The sequence below is a fragment of the Carassius auratus genome, unplaced genomic scaffold (genome assembly GCF_003368295.1).
Source record: "Carassius auratus strain Wakin unplaced genomic scaffold, ASM336829v1 scaf_tig00214833, whole genome shotgun sequence".
In the NCBI taxonomy this organism is placed as follows: Eukaryota; Metazoa; Chordata; class Actinopteri; order Cypriniformes; family Cyprinidae; genus Carassius; species Carassius auratus.
Window position 1 is genome coordinate 296,194 of NW_020527822.1, and position 24,316 is coordinate 320,509.

At 39.8% G+C, this 24,316-nt stretch overlaps 1 protein-coding gene across 1 annotated transcript in view; it reads right to left on the bottom strand.

Annotated features, from left to right (window-relative positions):
- LOC113093033 (protein NLRC3-like) overlaps nucleotides 1-24,316 on the bottom strand; it is a 48,178-nt gene that overhangs the window by 5,176 nt on the left and 18,686 nt on the right. The window contains exons 3-5 of the mRNA XM_026258856.1: nucleotides 24,020-24,193; nucleotides 2,445-2,618; nucleotides 1,687-1,733 (exon numbers count right to left, since the gene is read on the bottom strand). Of these exons, the coding sequence (XP_026114641.1) occupies nucleotides 1,687-1,733; nucleotides 2,445-2,618; nucleotides 24,020-24,193 (395 nt within the window). The remainder of the gene's footprint in view (nucleotides 1-1,686; nucleotides 1,734-2,444; nucleotides 2,619-24,019; nucleotides 24,194-24,316) is intronic.

Sequence of the window (24,316 nt, forward strand, 5' to 3'; positions counted from 1 at the left end):
TCACTAGTGTTCTTGTTTGTCAAGGTTCCTGGATCGACACTGGGCTACGTTATATTCAGAGATTATCATTAGTGTCCTTGTTTGTCATGGTTCCTGGATTGACACTGGGCTGTGTTCTGTTCAGAGGAGATCATCACTGGTGTCCTTCTTTGTCACGGTTCCTGGATCGACACTGGGCTGTGTTCTATTCAGGAGAGATCCTCAATAGTGTCCTTGTTGCATCGACACTGAGCTGTGTTCTGTTCAGAGGAGATCATCACTAGTGTTCTTGTTTGTCAAGGTTCCTGGATCGACACTGGGCTGCGTTCTATTCAGAGATTATCATTAGTGTCCTTGTTTGTCATGGTTCCTGGATTGACACTGCGCTGTGTTCAATTCAGAGATTATCACTAGTGTTCTTGTTTGTCATGGTTCCTGGATTGACATTGAGCTGTGTTCTGTTCAGGGGAGATGATCACAAGTCTTCTTGTTTTTCTTGGTTCCTGGATCGAAACTGGACTGTGTTCTAATCACAGAACATCACTAGTGTCCTTGTTTGTCACGGTTCATGGATCGACACTGAGCTGTGTTCTATTCAGTAGGGTTGGATACTGAAACCCGGTGCCAATATTGCATCATTACCTATGGAACCGGTATGCACCGAATCGAATAAGAACACAGATTTAGGTGCATCATTTCAGTACCTGAAATAATGCCTGAGTGATTGATTGAAATATCTGTCCTGGTTCTCCGAAATATATGCGAGAAGCAAGGGCGACACTAGTTTTTTTTTTTTAGTGGGGCTATATAATTTAGCTCCATAAACTGTACACAAATTCATGATTGCCTCAGAGTCAGTCCTCTTAAATTTCATATGAAAACGGCAGCGGACCTGTCTCCTTCCTGTCTCTCAGCACAATCCACAGACCAATGCACAGCTGCTTGAGTGGACTTAAACAGAAAAGGAGGACACAAGGTGTGTTTATCAATAGATTGTTAGAATATCTGTGTCTGTGCAGTTCATTGTCATAAATACAGTTTACAAAAGGTCACGAGGGAGCAATCGGTTTCCCATCTACTGTAAAGTTTTCGCACATGGAGATCTGATCTCACCATTATCAAATCTGTCTATGATTACATGTAGAAACACATGAAATTGAGATTATTAAATTAAATCCAGAAGAACTGTGGTCATATCTCCAAGACACTTCAAATTCCTGGATTTACACTGGGGTGTTCTACTCAGAGGACATCATTACTAGTGCGCCCTAACTCTTGTAAGACTGTATTCTCCACAACAGCAGCCTTGGAAAGTGTATGGCTCAAAGGTGAGAGTCATTAGGAACACACTTCTTTTGAAGACATAAACATACGTTTGTAACATTGTGATTGTCACATTTTTCTTTCTCATCAAGGTGCCCTCGGTAGACATCACTGCACTGTTTAGGACACAGTGCAGGTGTCAGTCCAGCTCACAACAGTATACAGGGGGCCTGTACCATGAGCTGGATTAACTGGCTGGCAAGGTAAGTTTCATGTTTATATTTTTTATATATATTTTAGTTCTGTAGGATCATAGGAAAGGGTGGTTCCCATTATGTAGCAATTCTGAAAAGTGAGCCCCACAATGCATGAAAACAAGTGTCTGTGTTTGTGTGTGTGTGTGTGTGTGTTTGCATAGGTGTGTGTGAGTGTGTGTAGACCTACATTTCTGTAGTCCTGCTGTAATCCTGGATTCTCCTCCATGATCCACACTAGAAAACACATTCAGTCAGTAAACAAATAGCTGTTGCAGTTACTATACAAGGTACTCAGGGTGGTTCCTAAAGTACATGATGTGGTTGCTTTGCGGTTGATAATGTGTTCTAGGTGGTTGCTATGGAGTTGCTAGGGTACTCATAGTGGTTTCTACGATGCTGCTATGCTGTTGCTAGGGTACTCAGGGTGATTGCGTGGGAGCAGTAGCTCATTATCATTCAAAGAGACACAGCTCGCTGTGTACAGAGCTGTTTTTGACAAGGTAAAAAGGGTGTTGTTTTACACAACCATTGAGGAATTTTAACAAAGTATGTTGCAGACATTTCAAAAAGACCCAAAAAAATAACACCAACTTGTGGAAAATGTGCATTCGATGTCCCCTTCAAAGTTAGGGCTTTTTTGTTCCTTCTTTTACAAGTTATCATTTTGAAAATGTTTGTTTCTACAATTTTTGGAAGCTGTAGGGAGGTGGCTGCCATTTTCGTTGTGTTTTCACTGATTTCTCCTGTTTTGAGGCCATTTAGGGGTAGAGTTATTAGTTTTGTTAGCGCAGTTTAGTTAAGATTTTACTAGAAGACTAAAAGAAGAAAACTAGTGCACTTTAAATCCTAAATATATTGTTGCATCCTCTAAAAACTCCTAGACTCACCCAGAGACACTGAAAAGTTTAAACAATAAAACTTAAAACCTCTTCCTACTCGACATACTTGAATTTATCCAGTGAGCAGTTTGGATCCTCCAGTTTTTCAGAGAGTAGCTTGACTCCTGAATCTCCAGGGTGATTATAGCTTAGATCCAGCTCTCTCAAGCATGAGGGTTGTGCAGTCAGAGCTGAAGACACATAACTACATCCATCCTCTGTCACCATACAGCCAGACAACCTACAAAAACATACAGTAACAGTCCACATCACATTAGTTTGTTTGTTCTGGATATCAATTATGTGTTGTATCCTTTTGTGTTAAACTGATTATTCAATAAAAAAAATATTGTGCACATTTATTGTTATCCTGATCTTGTCAGTCAGGTCAAATGTGTAAAATGCACAGAGACAGAACAGTCACTTTATGAATAGGTGCAATTAGCTTGTTTGTGTACTGAAAATCTGATTATTTTATAAGAAGACCAAGTAATGTGCTGAGGAGGTAAGAGCATAGACACATGCTATTCACACAAGCCTTGTTCATACTAATTTGCTCATATGAGGACATTATCAGACTTCAACATTAGTTAACAGTCATATGACTGGTCAGGCTGGTTAAATGGTTGACCATTTTTGATTTCTGGATAATGATTTTGTTTTTTTGGGGGGGCTAACAGTTATTGCAGTTATATGTATGTTTTGGCAGTGATATACATTTTGTGTTTTGCAAAGTTTGCTGCTTCAGTATTTGTAGATTATTTTTCCATGTTTCTATGGTATAGTGTATAACAATAATAAGCATATTATAAGTTTTAAAGGCTTTTATTGGTAAAATAAATAAATAATGGCAATCGATTATTGCATGCTGATCTCGGAGTTGATCACAATTTGTGAGCTTCCTCTTGTCCACTCGCCTTTTGATGACTGACTACAGGTTCTGTATGGGACTGAGATCCGGGGGAGTTGTTTGGCCACACATCCAAAATTTTAATGTAATGATCTTCGAACCACTTGTTTATTGCTTTGTGACATGGTGCTCCATCGTGCTGGAAAATGACATAACTGTTCATCATATCTCATCCCGTCCCATCCTGTGATGCATTTCCTTCACACTTCCATGTGGATATCTGACCACAACAACACAGAGAAACCTCTGTACCCATAAAAAAATCCAAATAATAAACACATGATTATGTTGTTAAATAGGTTTTGTATGTGATTTTTTGTGAGATTTGGGGCATTTTTATAACAATATTGAAAATATGCATCAGAAATACTAATCTGGGAAACGATATAAAAGGCTATAAATAGCATATTTTTACAACAGTAAACGACCAAATTCTACATGAGATTGCAAAATGAAGTTGTTACCAACACTTGATCGGGGTTTAAAGTGAGTTTTGAGTAAAAGTGTACTAATAATGTCATAAATTGTCTTAAGTAGCTTTATACTAATAATAGCTCTTATGCAATGCAACAGGTGCAGCTCTTCTTCATAATGCATTTGACAATTCATATAAGGTCATAAGGAAATGTTTTGTTGTATTTTTATAGAAATACATTTGAAAATAGTTGGGTAAATGTATACTGGGATTGAAATGATGTGGCTTGGTAAACTTTGAAATACCAGAACAGAACCCATCCAAAGTGCACACACAGCAATGAACACACACACCATGAACACACACCCGGAGCAGTGGGCACCCATTCATGCTGCGGTGCCTGGGGAGCATTTGCAGGTTCTGTGCCTTGCTCAAGGGCACCTCAGTCGTGGTATTGCAGGCCCAAAACTTGAACCCACAACCTTAGTGTTAGAACCCACAACCCACAACCTTGAACCATCAGACTTAGTGTAACTACGCGCTGGTCATTAAACAGTCCATGTTTACAAAGTACTGATGTCCATTTGTTTTATTTATAGATATGGAACACCGTGAAAACTACATACAAACAGAAACAAAGAAATATAGTTTTACACACACATAACAATACAAAGGACATCAATGCAAATAAAGAAATATACATAAATTAACACCTTTACCGTGTTGGCCTGGTTACCAGCAGTAGAATGGTGAAGAGCTCTAACAGGTGTATCTAAATTCAAATCTCATCATTCAATTTGTAGCACTTCCAGGTTAAATCTAATCAGGAAGGGTCACATGACCTTCAATTTAATAAAACTTAGCAGTACCACAAAATAAGTACATCAGAATTCATGCAATTGACACACATACACAATATTATATTTAAATTGTAAAGTCTTAAAAATACAAAAAGGAGCAAAACCCTGATATTACAAATACCTCATACACAACCCATAAATGACCTTTCAGTGTCAGCTACACTTTTGTTTTAATTTTGGGTATAATTTGTGTCTCCATGCTGAAAATGGTGGGTGACAGGTAACTGGTTAATGACCCATTACTTTAAAAGTTGGCCATCTCTTAACCTTCTTTTGTAATGATCAATTTCATACAATTCATTTTTGTAAAATACACCACACACACACACACACACACACACACACTTAATTATACAGTTTTGAAATTATACCAAAGGCTCCAACACAGTGTTTCCTAGCAAGCCATACATACGACTTGATTACAGTGAGGTGATCAGATAGCATGATTTTAGTCCAGTTCCTCCTAAGCCTCCAGATCTGCTCTTTGGATATTCTCCAGGCTCTTTCAATATGCTGCGTGTGTACACCTGAATGTGGTTCTATATAACAACTGCTGTGGTTACCAGGGTGATGATCATACCCTAGAACCATCCAGTGGTATGTATGCAGTATGCAGTGGGCACACCACTCGTCACTGATGACAGAGGACCCAGGACTTACATGATGGGCGATCAAGGGGACAAGATGTCTTTGAGTCCTTTTTCCACAAACTCTAGAATAGGCTTATTCCCACTTACATTTTCTTAATTCCTGATATTCAAGATCCTAAATATTCACTTCTTTCTCTTCCATCCTCCATTCATTCTTCATAAGGACTGTTTTCCCCAACGCCGACTCCGCCCACACAGCTATGATGGGACACCGAACAACTCAGTTGGTTTGACCTCCATCACATTATTTTAGACTATAATTTATCTTAAAAATCTATTTTATACACCATCATTTTCATTTTTATAAAGTGTGAATATAAAATGCCTCGAGTGTCTCGAGTGCCTCGTTATCACAAGATTTATATAGATTTCCTTGGTCCGCTATTTAGCTTATAGCCCATTAGAATCTCCAGTGTGGTAGCCTCAAATTACGCTTGCATTGCTAATACTCTATTTAAACACATTACCATTGCTTTACTCACTTTTACGTATGTCTACCTTTGATTGCAGGCAAGGACACGTTTGAGCTGCATTCTGTACAGTTTGAGCTGGAGGCCTTGGAGAAGCAGATTTGCGACCTGGAGGTGAGGCTGGCCCAGCTGAGAGAGTGGAGAGAAACCTCCCCGGGCCCATGCTCACAAGTCTGGGGTAAATATACAGTGTGCTGCTAACCGTCCCACTACTTCTACTCGGTATGTTTCTCTGCACAGGCCCGGTGCACCCTGGATTGGTTGTCAGGACACCACAGACCCTGGGTGCATCCACAGCGGAAGACGCTAGACAGGCCCTGGGCAATGACTTCTACCCCTCCAGTCTTTGAGATCTCCACCCGGAACCGCTTCGCTCCCCTCCGCGAGATGGAACGGAATGCTCTGATCATCAGAGATTCCACCGCGCGAGATGTCCGCGCTTGTCGATGTTTCTTCGCAGATACCCGTGATCCTGAAGTCTGACAAGAGCACCAGAGTGGCCGTGCTTCATGCCGGGGTTAACGACACCATGCTGCGGCAGACGGAGACACTGAAGAGGGATTTCAGGAGCCTGATCGAGACGGTTCGCAAGCCAATCTTCAAATAAATATTATGATGATTTTTGTTCTACCTGATTAAATTATAAAAGTACTTGCGCTGTACAATATATTAAGACTAAAAAAATCTTGCAGATTTCCTCTCAGAACTTTTGGTTACAGTTGATAAAGACCTAATTGACAGAGATTTTAATATTCACATTGATAATACAAAATATGCATTGGGACTTGCGTTTACTGACCTAATAAACTCTTTTGGAGTCAAGCAAAATGCCACCGGGCCCACTCATCATTTTAATCATACACTAGATTCAATTATATCGCATGGAAACGATCTTACTGATATAGATAGATATTGTACCTAAAGTGATGATGTTACCATCCATTTCATTGTATCGTGCATGCTGCTTATCACTGATATTTACTATATGGCTCAGCCTTACCATCTGGGAATAACTATTGTAACAGCCACCAAATACAGATTTGCAAATAACCAGCTATAAACAGGCCCTAAGAACTGCCAGGGCCGAGCATATCCACAAACTCATTGAAAATAACCAAAACAACCCAAGATTTTTATTTTGCACAGTGGCAAGATTAACAAATAACCAGATGCAACCTGATTTAAATATTCAATCAACGTTTAATAGTAATGACTTTATGGATTTCTTCACCGGTAAAATAGATAACATCAGAAATAGAATAACAAATGTAGATTCTACTGTGTCTAATATGTCAGTTTCATCCATAGCACCCAAAGATAAACTGCAGTGCTTTACAACCTTAGGACAGGAAGAGCTAAATAAACGTATCACTGTATCTAAACCAACAACATGTTTATTAGATCCTGTACCCACTAAATTACTGAAAGAGATGTTACCTGTAGTAGAAGAACTGCTTCTCAACATTATTAACTCATTGTTCAACATTATTAAGTTGCCGCATTTATTCTTATTTGTCTACATATTTATTTTATCTTCATTACAAATCTTGTTCGGTTTTATTTTGGATAATTGAATGTAAAAAAATATTTACTTCGTAATGCACATGCAAAATGTGAATTATTATTCATATTCAAGTGTTTGTGCAAAAATTGTTCATGTGCATGCATGACAGGGAGGTGCCCTCTCAAATGCATGATTTTTTTGCTGATAATGAAATAACTTAAAATTCAGGTGTCTCACATACATGAGAAATATATTTACAGAAAGCTTGAAATGTCTTTTAAACGAATCAATTCAAAACAAAAGCATATTGTAATCTGTGAACGTTGCATTTCTCTCTAAAGGTTAGTCCATGTGGAGAAAGTCAGCACTGTGATTTTCATCTTGCAGCGACAAAAAAAGATTTGTTTATTAATAAATAATTAAAATATCTCCTTTTTCAAAATTATTGGGCTACTTCTGCCTGTGCTTTGTGGCAAACTTAATGCATGCGCTTGAGCATTAGTTGAATAATGCAATGAATAATGACAAATGAACAATTAGTAACTAGAAAAATCTTACTTGGGGCAGAACTATTAAATACCCTCTAGACATCTTTGTTAACGTTTTTAAAGCATTTTATATGCATTTGCATAAATTCTTCTTTCAGAATGGTCTATAATGGAGAAACGTCTTAACACTGATTTTTGCTCTGAAACAAACACAAAAATTATATTTTATGTTTTGAGAATGGCCAACCCTGCTCTGCAGATATTGTGCTTCTGGTTTGAGCATTTAACCCTCTGAGGTTTTTCTGAGGTTGTCATGCCCTGAAATTTAGCTTTTTTCAGTTTCTTATAAACATCTAAATGGCTAAAGTCTAATCTCACTGTAATCAGCACAAACTGGGCTATAATAATATGTGAGCAGCATGTATGTACATGATTGTGTTTTGAGAAAAAAAAATGTTATGCGCGGTTAGTGAAAAAATAAAAATGTTAAATAACTTGAATAAGGCCATTAAACACATACAGAACATTGGTTCCCGGGACTTTTGAGAACTGGAGCTTGTAGCCTAGAATTTTTCTTTCTAAATGATGTGAAAATCATCTTGTTTACTCACTAACAGAAAACTCACAGATTTAAATTTTCTAAGACACTTTTTTGTTTGTAAAATTCATATGCAAGTAGGTGTCAACTATCATGAATATCATTGTGATTTACACCTGAGAAGGCCCGCATAATGAGCCTTTCAGTCAGGTAAGTGACTGAGAGGGAAGAGTTACAAGAAAGAATGTGAGGACAAATGGTTTTTGTCATGTCTGTAATGCATGTGTATTCTCAAATCTAAAAAAGCCTATAAAATACGTTCATAAGCCCTATTTGGACGGGACTAGTTTTACAGGGGGTCATTAAGAGAAATCTGCGTTTCACAGACGTACTTGGTGATTGTAATCCCGTCCGAATCTGCCACGTCTGTGTTTTTCTCACACAACCTCTGTGATAATTCCAGAGCAAATTACCTACCGTTTTTCAGCAAACTCAGTGATCCTCTGAGAAAACTAATCCCGTCCGAATGCGAATGTCTGTGATTGCCGGTGATATTTTATTTCGCAACGCGTTTCCTTGTGTGTTTTGGCCAACGTGAATTACCGTAGATGCTCTTACCGTGCGGATGTTTGATATATTTGCTTAGCGGCACATAAATAATAAAATAAAATAATAAAATCAAGAGCAAGATCACGTAAACTGTTAATACCGGCTATTGTAATATCAGCATCAGGTAAGATTACTCACGTTCATTTATGAACTCAGTTACATAATGTTTTAATTACATTTAATAAAAAAAAACAAGTTAAACTAAAGGAACCACACATTAACATGGTTTTGTTATACTAGCCATTTAGTATTTATTGTGTAATAATACTAAGGCAATCATTCTGAATGAATGCAATGCACGCATACAGACCACGTGATCTTTGTGACGCCCAGATGCACAAATCAGACCCTCCCACCTCTGTAATAAACACAGAGATGTTAGTCCCGTCCGAATTGGTACATGAAAATCACAGACGTCAGGTGGTAAGAATCGAAACTCAAACGTAGTTTAGAAAACTAGTCCCGTCCGAATAGTGCTATAGACAGATATTTTACAGATGTCTGAACTCTGTTTGGGATCTAAATATCCATTGTTTGGACGCAACAAAATAAAACTGCTGATGCTCCACTCAGGGCTCCCGTAGTTCTGATTGGTCTCAACCCTCCCCTCACGTGTTTGAGTCATACTATCGAGCAGAGTAATGCTGCATTCACACCAAACGTGAATAGAGTGTCTGGCATGAATGAAACAAGGGACGCAAAGACTGTGTGTGTCATCAGGTGTCAAATATTGCAGACATGGATGTACACACTGTTTAAACGCCTTGCTAGTGGATGCCATGATAAGCAGAGAAAGATCGCTCTTACCATGGTAGTTTCTCAGATCCATGCTTCAAACCAAACAGTCAATAAAGACGAAGAAGATAAATGACATGTTCTCCTGGCGCTTTTTTATAGTCGCGCCAGTAGTTACATCAGAGGCTGTCGCAGGCTGTTCCCTTGAAAGGGAACTTTGTGCATTTATAAAATAAAGAAAACATACAAGGTGAGCTGTCTGCAGCTCTGGTCTGCAGTTATCTTCATTTAAAACGTGTCATTAAAATGAACTGTAACTCAGTAAATACTCAACGGAGAGACATGAGAGATATTTCTATAGAAAGCTAGACATGTCTACTTTTAAACCAAGGAAGTGCTACCAAATCAAATTATTATATTAATATAATAATTATATTTGTATATAATGAAATATCTCCTTCATTATATCTTTTTTATATTTACATACTTGTATTAGGTTTCACATAGCGTGTAAACATTTTACTAGTTGGACTTTTTCCAAACTATAATATCCCAGACAGTAGACGACTCTGATCCGGATCCGTTTTCAAACCGGCAAATCCGCGTTACAGTCACATCCGTTTCAGGGCTGTAACACGGATCTAGCCCAGGTGTGGTTTCAGTGGGCGGGAACTACAGTCGCAGAGCAGATCTGTGTGCAAACGAGCACACGTTTTTTTTTTTTGGGAGTTCAGATCAAGAGAAGACGTCAAGACGGTTGAGGAAAATACAGACTGCTTGCTGTTATCCTCAAAAACCCCACCAAGGTATGACACACCGTGCAAACAAACTGTTCTACTAATAAATCAATGTCTTATGCAGTGTAACTTACTCGATAACTTAAAGGTTTGGTGTTTTTATTGATCCTTAGATCTGTGTCAGACTGTATTGTGGGCGAACACTAAGGCCTATGTTATCAGAGGACTTGCTAACATGAAGAAAACCAAACAGAAAACGTCCAGAGTTCTGCAATTATACATAATTAACAAATCTTTAACTTAATTACTTAATTTAAACTTGAGTTATTTTAACTCTTTCTATTCATTTTTTTTTAGATTGCTGCGTGGTAATTATAGTGAGCTAGCAATTTTTAAGCGCTAACTCTAAAAAAGGATTAACGTTAGTTCACTTCTGAATTAAAATTTCCTTATTTTTGAGCAAAACATTCCAGAGTTTTTCTCTATAGTGGACTTAAGTGGGTTTCAGTAGGGGGAAGGTCCAAATTGCAGCTACATTGCAGTTTCAAAGGACCGTACACGATCAGCCAAGGAAATGCTTGAATTTTTTATCTGTTTCCAACAGAACTGCACAGAGTACATGTGCGCATTGCAGCGCCATGCAAGATGAGCATTTGAGGACAAACCCAAATAATTGTCGTTCCTTTTATTTATTTTTTAGGAAATGGCCGATCGTTTCGCTAGATGAGACCCTTCTTCGTCTGGGATCATGTTTTGAAGATGCAATTTGGACCCCACTGAAGTCCACTATAAAGAGAGAAACCCTGGAATGTTTTTCTCAAAAACCTTAATTTATTTTTGACTGAAGAAAGAAAGACAATAAATAAAGGGAGTAAATTATGAGTAAATTAATTTAGAAGTAAGCTAATTTTTTAAGACTGCTTGCATTTATTTGATCAAATATAAGTAAGTAATATTGTGAAATATTATTACAATGTTAAATAATTTTCTGTTTGAATGTATTTTAAGATGTAGTTTATTCCTGTAAATTTTCAGCATCATTACTGCAGTCTTCAGAGCATGATCCTTCAGAAATTATTACAAAATGCAGGTTGAGTGCTGGATTTATTTTGGTACTCCATTATCAATAATGGTTCTTATATAAAAAAAAATAATAATAATAAAATGAAAAACCTTTCTGCTGCTTAAAATTTCCTGGAAACATTTTTATGATTCTTTGGTGAACAGAAAGTTCAAAAGAACATAATTTAGATGAAAAATATTTTTGCAACTATAAATTTTTGCAATTATAAATGTTTTCCTTCTATCAATTTAATGGCTATATGCTGAAACAGTCATTTCTATTTAATAACACACATATCAAACATTTGAATGGTTGTATATCCTGATTTTTTAATATATTAAAGAGTATAACTCTTTAAATATTGATAATAATAATCAGAAACGTTTCTTGAGCAGCAAATAATCATTTTAGAATGATTTCTGAAGATCATGTGACACTGAAGACTGGAGTAATGATGCTGAAAATACAGATTTGATCACAGAAATAAATAACATTTTACTATATATTAACAAAGAAAATAAATATTTTAACTGATGATAAGTCTTCTAAATTTTTCATTAAAATATTATTTATTTATGTGATGGAAAAGCTGAATAAATTACTTTTTATTCTTTTATTCATCAATAAATCCTAAAAAAAGTATCACATTCTGTAATATTCTGCAATACTGTAATACATACAATTCTATCATTAATTACTAACCCTCATGTAGTTCTAAACCTGTAAGGTCTCCATTCATCTTCGGAACACAAATTAAGATATTTCTTGAAGAATTCCAGGACCTCTCTGACCCTTCAGCTGACACATAATAGCATGTGCTGCTCACGTTCATATGTATATATATATATATATATATAGATATATCTATTTATATTTATATTAGGGGTGGTATACAACGGTTCACAAAATTCACGGTTTGGTTCGATACGATAACACTGATGTCACGGTTCGGTTCGGTTCGGTACGTTTTAGATACAGCAAAATGTAAAAACTTTTCAGAATGTCGCAAGCGCACCGCGGGTCATGTGACAAGAACTAACCAATCAGCTTCATCCTTTCCCGTAACACCGTTGAAAGCTCAGCCAAGATGAAGGAACAGCTGATCATAGTTGTATATGGATTGCAATTTTGAAATAAATTTAGTAGCAGAGCTAGCCTACTGCAAGCAATTTTTAGAGCTGCAAATCCATTTATCCTTTGCTGAAATTTCCGCGTCTCACGGAGAGAGCACGTCATTGTTGCTTAGCAAAGACACACGCCTCATGAGCGCTTCTGCCAGAGCGCTTTGGAAAGGAGGAGAAAGCGGCGCGACTAGCGTTTTCCATGCGTTTTTAGGCACGATATGTGAACGGCCCCTAAGGCGCTCGTTCACTCAGTATGCGATGAAGGCTCGTTGCAAAATGTCTAATGCATTTAACAGACCAGAAATAGAAGATCCTCCAATAACCAACAGGTCTGGTATTTGAGTGCACTTTGGATTCCCTGTAAGCTATAATGGTGATGACAGATTGAATGGTAAATAGTAAGGTCTCATATCCGCGGCTATAATGTAAATGAAGCCTACCGATCTCTGCGGTGATGTCTTTTGCCCTGTTTGAATCAGTTGGAAATTGCTGCAGGGATAGTTTGTTGCGTGTATATTTCTCCTTTTTTTCGTCTTTTCCCAGATACTGACACAATAAGGTGATGTCAGCGTAAATGAGTTGACATGTTTCAAATATTCCTGCTGGTGTGTTTTTTTTATTCCCGCTGGTGTACCCTATTGTCATGTAGATGCAACATACCGTTGTTTTTTTATCCACCACTCTCTTGCCATCACCATTATAGCTTAAAGGGAATCCAAAGTGCACCCAAACACCAGACCTGTTGGTTATTGGAGGATCTTCTATTTCTGGTCTGTTAAACGCATTGGCCATTTTGCAACGAGCCTTCAGCGCGTACTGAGTGAGTGAGCGCCTGACTGAGTAGCCTAACATAAACATATAAGTTGGTGTTTTTTTCTTCTTCTGGGGTGTCAGGGGCGTTGCCTGATACGTCGTTTGGGTTATTGGGCTACCTTGTTGAACGCATATCATTATATTTCTCTTTTTTTTTTTCAAATATAATTAATTACCATTCGGTATACATAATTTTTTCGCATAATTCGGTATGCATTGTTTTTTGTAATAATGCGTACCACTTACCGAACCGAAAGTCTCGTACCGAACGGTTCAATACGAATACGTGTATCGTTACACCCCTAATATATATATATATATAATTTTTTTGGGGGGGTTACAAAAAGTTTTCTCGTAGCTTCATAAAATCATTGTTGAACCCCTGTTGTCACATGGATTATTTTACCGATCTTCTTGCCACGTTTCTGGATCTAGATCATGATAATTACATTGCTGTCTAGGGGAGAGTCAGAGAGGTCTCAGAATCAAAATATCTTAATTAGTGTTTCAAAGATGAACGAGTTGTCTTACAAGTTTGGAACAACATGAGGGTGAGTAATTAATGACAGAATTTTTAATTTTGGGTGAACTTACTCTTTAAGCTTAGTGGAGCACTAGAAGAAGAGACTTGTACTGCTTGGGGTAGTGTACCAAATAAACCTTTAATTTTGCTTTTTTTGTGCATAAATTATCAAAAGGAAAGAAAAGATGCACAATGGCACATATTTTGCATTGTTTTTTGTAGTAATTCAATTGTTTTAATTTGAATGTTGTTTTAATTGAGTGTTCAGTACAGTAATTGTCTATACATCTAAATCAGTACTTTAAACATTTTGTTGTCTTAAGAGCTTCGTATAACAACTTAACAAAAAAAATATCAGTGCCATAAGACAGTAAAGTATTTAATTATCTACTACGTAAGATGCTTGTAATGATTGCTTTAATGGTTTTAATTATTTATTCTTAAATACAATCATAATCTACTTATGTGATTTGTATTATCAGGTAACTGTACAAATACTGTGGTATATGGACATCACTTTTTTATTTGTAACAAAGAAACATGCATTTTCTGTAAAGGTGTTCTGAAATATGTATTGTGAAAAGTACTATCCAAATTAACTAACTGTATTTGAATTCTAGATATGTATGCAACTTATTTGTGTGTGTGTGTGTGTGTGTGTGTGTTAGCATATATATAAATGTGTGTTTGAGCTGGCCCAGATCCGGCACAGTTCTGGACCAGAACCAAAATGGTACCGGACCAGATCCGGCCCACATTTAGGCCAAATCATCATAAAAGAATCCAGAGCTGACCCAGGTATTGGCCCGTTGTGCCAAAAGACCCAGGCCCGAGTCCGTTGCCCGGATCTGGGCCTGATCTTCCGATTGACCCGGGCCAGATTTGGCCCAGATGAGTTTTGCTGTCTGGGATCTGACTAAATGTATAATCAAGTGAAATTATATAATATGAATATGAAATATGACATTATGAAACTATGAAGTTTCATTCACATGATCTAAATGTTCTACTGAACTACTAGTATCAGTGCCCATTAAAATAATGTTAATAATGTGGTTTATCATTTAGTTTATTTGAGAGCACATAAACAATTTACACTTTGGAAATGCTAGTTATCTGATGTTCATTTATATATTTCAACATTACACAATACCAGTCAATACCAGTTTGCTAAATCAGTCATTTATTTTTAATAAATACATTTTCAGTATCATTACTCCAGTCTTACTCCAAGTGTAACAATATAGACTATACCATTTAAAAGCTTTAAGTTAGTATATATAGAAATTAAAACTTCTATTTAGAACACACAAGATGATAAAGAAAAATGATTAATATGATAAATGTTGCAATACTGTTATATACTGCTAGTATTGGTATTGTAATGCATTACATTACTCCTGTATTACTTTTGAGTTACTTTCACCAAAACAACTACAGAAGCAGACCTGCAGACAGAAGTAAACCTTGGGATGTTTTTTGAGTACCATCAGCTCAGTTGGGAGTAAACAGTTAATGGTTTACCATAACTAAATGCTATTTAGTTGTTTTTATGCTATTTAAAAAAAAGAGAAAAAACACTACAGTACAGTTTAATTAAAACTCCAGTACACTTCTGTAAAGGGCTGGGTGATTTGAGCAAAAAATCTCTCTATTTTTTGTCTGATTTGTGGTATATGGTAGCCTATATCTTGGTATTTTGTATTTGGATTAAACAATTAAAGTGTATGTAAGCGTGTAGGCATATATTATAGGGGTGCATGATATATATCTGCCGATGATTAATGTGCATCTCGTCAGTAAAGCCGGTTCTCTAATCAGCTGTAAATACCATCAGGAGGATAAAGGAGAATCGCTAAAGCAAAAGCTAATGCACCTCTGACAACAAAATGAAATTTTTCCATTGGTTTTTTTAACATTTACAGATGGAGAATATACCTGTGAAAAGTTATGCATTAAGGAAAACATCACATCTCAGACACATTAAACAGCATGTCTCTGTCAGCCTCACACTGTCACGGTAGGAAATCCATTGTTTCCTCCGTGTCATGTTTTGTGTTTGTATTTGTACTCCCGTAGTCTCCATGTGCTCGTTTGGGTTATTGTTGTCACCTGTGCGTTGATTGTCCGCTCCAGCTGATCCTCATCTCCACTCAGCTACATATACTCACTCATCTCTCTGTCTGTTGTCAGATCCTCATTCATGTCTCCGCTTCCTAGTTGGATTACCGTCTCCCGTGTTCGTGTGCTGGATTGTGTTCGTGTTGTCGTCTTCGTGTCAGTGTTCCGGTCTGTTCCTGGTTTCATCCATTGACCGTCTTCACCTTCACCATCGACTTCACCATCCAGCTCTTCTCACGCCACCGTAGACCCCCATCTCATCTGGAGGAATTCCTGCAGAGAGCCGTTGGTTGTATGGATCGCCAAGACAAGGCGATAGATGAGATGGGTCGAGCTTTCCAAGCAATGGTGACGAAGGTGTCCGAGCTCGCTCTCCAGGCTCAACATCAACAACAACCGCCACCCGCTGCGCCTCCCACGCCACCCACACCGCCGATCGTCTCCGGGGGGATTTCCCAGTCCGAACCACGCCTCCCCATCCCTGAGAAATATGCGGGTGAGCCAGAGTTTTGTCGATCATTTCTGTCTCATTGTTCTCTGCACTTCGCCCTGCAGCCCCGCACGTTTTACACCGAGGAAATGAAGGTGGCATTCGTCTTGTCACTAATGACGGGGAGGGCTGCCCTCTGGGGGACGGCGGTGTGGGAGAACCAAGACTGCTGCTGTGCCTCGTTCCACGCCCTTTCGGAGGAGATGAGACGGGTCTTCGACCGCTCCGTCGCCGGGAGGGAGGTGGCTAGACTTCTCACGGACCTACGTCAGGAAGACAGGTCCGTATCTGATTATTCTATTGAGTTCCACACCCTGGCGGCGGAGTGTAAGTGGAACGAAGAGGCGCAGTGGGATCACTTCCTGCATGGGTTGGCTGACCGCATCCAACAGGAGATCCGCGCCGTTGAGCTCCTCACTTCTCTCAATGGCCTGATTGACCTCACCATCAGAGTAGACAACCGACTCGACCAAGCCGCCAGACGGAGGGAGAGAGCAGTTCTCGCGACCAGACCGGAGGCTCAGCGTCAGCGCTCAGAGGTTGCGGTCAGCCCACCTGGAGATCTTGAACCCATGCAGGTGGGGCGAGCTCGGCTCTCCCGGGAGGAGAGGATCAGGCGGAGATCCCTGGGACTGTGTTTATACTGCGGCAGCCAAGAACATCACATCCAGCGCTGTCCGGTAAAAGACCAAGCCCGATAGTAAAACGGAGGCTACTATCGGGTGGGATCTCTGCCAGGAAGACCTCATCTACATCGACACTCCTTCCGGTGAGTCTACGGTGGTCCACCCACGCACTCGATCATCACGCTTTGTTGGATTCTGGGGCCGAGGGTAGTTTCATGGACTTTAAGTTTGCTAGTAAGCTCAACATTCCTCTCACCTCCCTCAAACACCCCATTGCACCTTTTGCACTCAACGGACACAGACTGCCAGTCATCACACAGACCACTTTACCTGTTTCTCTCATCACATCTGGCAACCATACGGAGGAGATTTCATTCTTCATCACGGACTCACCTCAATCTCCCATTGTTCTCGGTCACACCTGGCTCCAGAAACACAACCCCAGGATCGATTGGCGCCTCGGATCTGTGGTTAGCTGGAGCGAGGAGTGTCATTTGTCTTGTCTTTTATCGGCTGGTGTTAATGTTTCTGAGTCTGTGTTTCAGGGGGAAGCAGTGGATTTGGCTAACGTGCCCGCGGAGTACCACGACCTGAAGGAGGTGTTCAGTAAGTCTCGTGCTGATTCTCTTCCTCCTCATCGTCCCTATGACTGTGCGATAGAGTTATTGCCAGGTACTTCTCCGCCTAAGGGCAAGTTATATTCTTTGTCTATTCGAGAGACGGCGGCCATGGAGAAATATATATCCAGTTCTCTAGCAACGGGGTTCATCCGCCCTTCTTCTTCTCCAGCGGGGGCGGGGTTCTTTTTTGTGGGAAAGAAGGACGGATCCTTGCGACCTTGCATTGACTACCAAGGGGTGAACAACATAACGGTAAAGAATACCTATCCTTTGCCGCTTATGTCTTCAGCTTTTGAGAGGTTGCAGGGAGCGTCCGTTTTCACTAAATTGGACTTACGTAATGCTTATCATTTGGTCCGCATCAGGGAGGGGGATGAGTGGAAGACTGCCTTTAACACCCCTAAAGGCCATTTTGAGTACTGCGTGATGCCTTTCGGGCTAACAAACTCGCCGGCAGTTTTCCAAGCACTCGTTAATGACGTGTTGTGAGACATGGTCGATCTGTTCATATATGTTTACCTGGATGACATATTGATTTTTTCTTCGTCTCTCCAGGAACACATGCAACACGTACGACGAGTGCTTCTGCGGTTGCTAGAGAATGGATTGTTTGTCAAGGCAGAGAAATGCATTTTTCATGCACAGTCTGTTTCTTTTCTAGGACACATCATTTCGACTGAGGGTGTTCGCATGGATCCTGAGAAAGTTAAGGCTGTGGTAAATTGGCCATCCCCAGAGTCTCGCAAGGCCCTGCAGAGATTTCTGGGGTTCGCCAATTTTTACCGGCGTTTCATTCGCAATTTCAGCCAACTAGCCGCTCCTCTGACCGCCTTGACCTCCCCTAGTTTGACGTTCAGGTGGTCAGACGCAGCCGAGGCTGCGTTTGCCAAACTGAGAAGCTGCTTTGTTTCAGCTCCCATTCTCGTCACTCCTGATCGCTCACGTCAATTCATAGTGGAGGTCGACGCGTCAGAGGTGGGGGTAGGAGCAGTGTTGTCCCAACGCGCATCCTCAGACGGAAAGGTGCATCCTTGCGCGTATCTCACCGTTTATCTCCTGCGGAAGTTAATTATGACATTGGCAATCGAGAGTTGTTGGCAGTCAAACTTGCACTGGAAGAATGGCGTCACTGGCTTGAAGGGTCGGGTGTACCTTTCATTGTATGGACGGACCATAAGAATCTCGAATACATTAGAACCGCCAAAAGACTTAACTCCAGGCAGGCTCGGTGGGCATTGTTTTTCGGTCGTTTCGATTTTACACTTTCGTACCGGCCGGGTTCCAAAAACATCAAACCCGATGCTTTATCCCGTCTTTTTGAGCGTTCCGATCGTACTGCTACTCCCGAGCCCATTTTACCGGGGACTATCATTATCTCCGCGCTCAGATGGGAGGTCGAATCGAAGGTGTTGACTGCCTTAGAAGGGGTAACGCCCCCGGCTCGTTGCCCACCGAACCGATTGTTTGTGCCGGAGGGGTTACGGTCAGACGTTCTCCAGTGGGGTCATTGTTCCAGTGTTGCTTGTCACCCAGGGGTTAGTAGAACTAGGTTTCTAGTCAAGCAACGATTTTGGTGGCCTGGTATGGCTCGTGACGTCCACGACTTCGTCTTGGCTTGTTCAGTTTGCGCTATTGGTAAGACTTCCAATCGACCTCCAGATGGGTTACTCTTACCGCTGTCTGTCCCTTCGAGACCCTGGTCTCACATTTCGCTAGATTTCATTACCGCCCTCCCGCCCTCTAAGGGCAATACAGTGATTTTAACCGTAGTGGACCGGTTCTCGAAGGCGACTCATTTTATTCCCTTGCCCAAATTACCATCAGCCAAGGAAACAGCGGTAGCTGTCATTGACCACGTCTTCCGTATACATGGCCTTCCGACAGACGTGGTTTCTGACAGGGGTCCCCAATTTGTGTCCAAATTTTGGCGAGAGTTTTGTAAATTGTTAGGAGCGACTGTTAGTCTTTCTTCCGGGTTCCATCCCCAGAGCAATGGTCAAACCGAGCGAGCCAATCAGGATGTCGAAAGGGTTTTGCGATGTTTGGCTTCCAATAATCCTTCGTCCTGGTGTCAGCAACTCTCAATTGTGGAGTACGCACACAATTCTTTGCCAGTGTCATCTACGGGCATGTCTCCATTTAAGTGTAGTTTAGGGTACCAACCACCTAATTTTGTCAGTACGGAATCCGAGGTTTCGGTCCCCTCCGCACACGCACTAGTCCAGAGGTGTCACCGCACCTGGACCAGAGCTCGCAGAGCTCTGCTCCAGGCTAGGTCGCGCACCAAGGCTAAGGCCGATCGCCACCGGTCGAAGCCTCCCCGTTACGTCATCGGTCAAAGAGTGTGGCTTTCAACCCAGAATATTCCTATGCGTTCCGTTTCGAATAAGCTTGCTCCTAAATTTATTGGCCCGTTTTCTGTTACCAAAATCATTAATCGGTAACAGTGCGTCTTAGCCTTCCTCCGGCGTACAGGAGGGTTCATCCCGTGTTCCATGTATCCAAAATTAAACCGGTGATTTTTTTCCCGTCTTAACCCGCCTGCCCCGGTTCCCCCCCCGCCTCGTATCGTTAATGGGGAAACCACATATTTGGTTAATCGTATTCTGGACTCTAGACGGAGGGGACGCGGATTTCAGTACTTGGTGGATTGGGAAGGTTACGGTCCAGAGGAGAGAAGGTGGGTTCCTGCTCGGGACATACTGGATCACCGCCTTATTGATGATTACAATCTACAGGTAAAGCAGGCTGGGAACGTCAGGTGACGTCCTAGGGGAGGGGGTACTGTCACGGTAGGAAATCCATTGTTTCCTCCGTGTCATGTTTTGTGTTTGTATTTGTACTCCCGTAGTCTCCATGTGCTTGTTTGGGTTATTGTTGTCACCTGTGCGTTGATTGTCTCGCTCCAGCTGATCCTCATCTCCACTCAGCTACATATACTCACTCATCTCTCTGTCTGTTGTCAGATCCTCATTCATGTCTCCGCTTCCTAGATGGATTACCGTCTCCCGTGTTCGTGTGCTGGATTGTGTTCGTGTTGTCGTCTTCGTGTCAGTGTTCCGGTCTGTTCCTGGTTTCATCCATTGACCGTCTTCACCTTCACAATCCAGCTCTTCTCACGCCACCGTAGACCTTCTTTTCCATTGCCTACATTCTGGACTCTGATATCAATAAACTTCTTCTGATTGCCTGCATTTGCTTCCTCCTCTTTTACGAGCCGTCACACACACGCAGCCTTTCTGTCAGAGCATCTGACGAGGTGGACACAACCGCGACTTGCTTCATTTTTGATTCATTAATGTCTAGGTTTTTTTTTTTTTTTTTTTAATTTTGGGCTGAAATCTAATGTTACTGATCATGTAACGGGTAAAATATTACTGCAAATTTATTAGTAATGCCTTACACTACTGTGTTACAGCAAAAAGTAATGTTACTGTAATGCTAAATTCTGTAATGCGTTACTCCCAACATTGTTCATGCATGAAATAAATGTATTTGAAAATGTTAAATTTCTCATTGTAATATTTCAACATTTTTATTGTCATACGAACACAGTCCACCTGGTTCATTTTTCTCAGGTTGAAAAATCTGTATAATAGGCATCTGTATTATTTTATAGCAGAGGTGTCAAGTAACGAAGTACAAATACTTCGTTACTGTACTTAAGTAGAAATTTGGGGTATCTATACTTTACTTGAGTAATTATTTTTCAGCCGACTTTTTACTTCTACTCCTTACATTTTCAGGCAAGTATCTGTACTTTCTACTCCTTACATTTTAAAAATAGCTTCGTTACTGCTATTTCATTTCGGCTTGTTTTCATTCTGGCTTGTCATAATTGAGAAAAAAAAATATCCAGATAAATCGCGCCATCCGGATGGAGTGAATTTGATTGTGGTTGGATGAGAAGTATAAACATATACCATTCCGACACCCACCCTATTGGTCTGTAGGCGATCCATCCATCGCACCTGCACGTGACACAAATCACATCACACTCCAGCAAGGACATAGCCGGTTTTGGGTTCGTTTATCAAAAATTATATTTCTTAAAAGTAGGGTGGAACTGGCTTCCGATCGCCTCAGAGTCAGTCCGCTTAAATTTCATATGAAACCGGCGTCAGACCGCGGTCTCCTCTCAGTCTTTCAGCGCGCTCTGCAATCCGAGCTCAGTGATCAGCCGTGAAACAGTGATTCAATGCGAGCTCAAACAGAGACAGAGGACACAAGGTGTGTGTTTCTCGATTTGTTAGAATATCTGGATCCGTGCAGTTCTTTGTCATAAATACAGTTTACAAAAGGTTACGAGTGAGCAGTCGGTTTCTCATGATGAGAATCTCATCTAGTATAAAGTTTTCGCTTGTCACCGCGCGCTCATCACAGCCGTTTCCTCCAGCGAAAATCTAGCCCTTAACACACATGAACAAACGCATACTTTAATTACTCTTATTTAAATATACTTAATACACTACTGTGCAAAAGTCTTAGGCACGTTAGTATTTTCACTTAAAAGAATGGTGTTCGTCATGATGGTGTGTCAGTATAAAATATCAGTTTATATTTCCTAACATCCATTTTGCCGTCGTCAAACTGCTTGTGCATTCATAATCGCACTAGATTATTATTAAAATTAATGGCAAACTGATTTTTCCTAAGGACACACTACAGCAAAATATATAAATAACTGACTTAAAACACTCTTTTTGGGGTGAAAATACTATATTTTCTTTTCCATAAAACTTTTGCACAGTACTGTATTTTAAAAACGACATTGTTGCTACTTAATAAAGAATGAGCATACAGTCATTCACAGAACTGATTAAAGACGGTGACAGACAGGACTCATGTTAACTAAATATCAGAGTGAGTGACAGAGATACAGTAGAAACATTATGTGTGCTTTTGTATTAAATAATGACCCAGATTGTGAAATACATTTATTAGCCTTATTAAGGGAAGCACAACTTGGGAAATGAGAGCATCCAAGGTGAAAGCTATGGATTTATTTTAAATATTTATAATATTCTCTAATGTTATCCATAGTTTTTTTAGGTTATTTTTTTTAAGTATCGTTTAAGGCACCGTTTAGGCGCCGGTACCGTTTTAAAAGTATCAAAAAAGGCACTGGACCCTTCTTAAAAGTTATTATTTCTCACTGGCTCATTTACCAAATGGGGGCTTTCTCTTCATCCTCCACAAATTAAGCTGTAGCTAGTTCGGTAGCGAGACGTTTTAATAAATTATCGTTTGCGAATGACGACGCGATTGACAATTTTGTGATAACTAGGCTTTACCAACTTTGTAACCCCGAACACTGGACATAGCAGACATATGTACCGAATACAGGAAGCTATCGATCAAGAAGGTATCAGGATTATGAGTTATTTTTAGTTTTTGATTAACAATGTGGATTAATCATTGATTTTGACAGCACTATAATATTTATTGTATATAGACAACCACACAAGAGTAATTGTTACTAAGCCTGCACCAATGATCTTGTCCATTGCCCTCACAGATTCCTGCAGCTAAGCTTGGATGTACATTTACATTCCATTAAAGGTTATTGATGACATGCCTCTGAAGTTTGACTTTTTGCACCATAACAATAGTTATTGGCAACTAGTCATCATATCTCTAGCTCTTTAATGTATTTGCATTGTACTAAAATGCGTTCATTTTCAGTGGGCATATATGCGGCTGAAAAAAGGTAGCCTAGCCCTAGTGCATCACAAATTTTTCAACATGAACATTTTAATATAACATTATAGTCATTATGGCCTTTAGAAATTTTTTTTTTTTTTTGAGAGGTGGGGTAGTGCACAATAGGCCCCTCTGGCACGGCCCAAGCTTTTGTTCTTAATGGCATTTTTTCTTACATTACTTTTACTTTTATACTTTAAGTAGTTTTTTAAATCAGTACTTTTACACTTTTACTTGAGTAACAAGCTTGAGTTGATACTTCAACTTCTACAAAAGTCTTTTTAAACCCTAGTATCTATACTTCTACTTGAGTAATGAATGCCAATACTTTTGACACCACTGTTTTATAGTAAACCATTCACCTCAGAATCCCCAGCTGACAGCTTGGGCTCTTCAGTCCATCAGAAAGAAGCTTCACTCCAGAATCCTGCAGATCATTGTTACTCAGGTCCAGCTCTCTCAGCATGTAGTTTGGTAATTGTAGAGCTGATGACAAACTCTCACAAGACTGAGCAGTGAGATCACAGCTCTGTAGTCTGTGTAAAGAACAAAACAAACAGTAATATATAGTTACATCACAAGCTTTACAAATTTATAAAAACACCAAATATTTTGAATATTTATTTGATTAAAAAACTTTTACCTCAGAATCTCCAGCTGGCAGTTTTTGCTCTTGAGTCCATCAGAAAGAAGCTTCACTCCAGAATCCTTCAGATTATTGTTACTGAGGTCCAGCTCTCTTAGAATGGAGTTTGATGACTGTAAAGCTGAAGACACACTCTCACAAGACTGAGCAGGGAGATTGCAGCATTGTAGCCTATGTAGAGAATAAAAATAATAATTAAAAACAAATAATTTGTTTATTTGGTATGCTTTATATTCTGTAGCACATATAACTTGCAAAAACCATTGACTAGTAATCCAGTTAATGCAAAGCTAT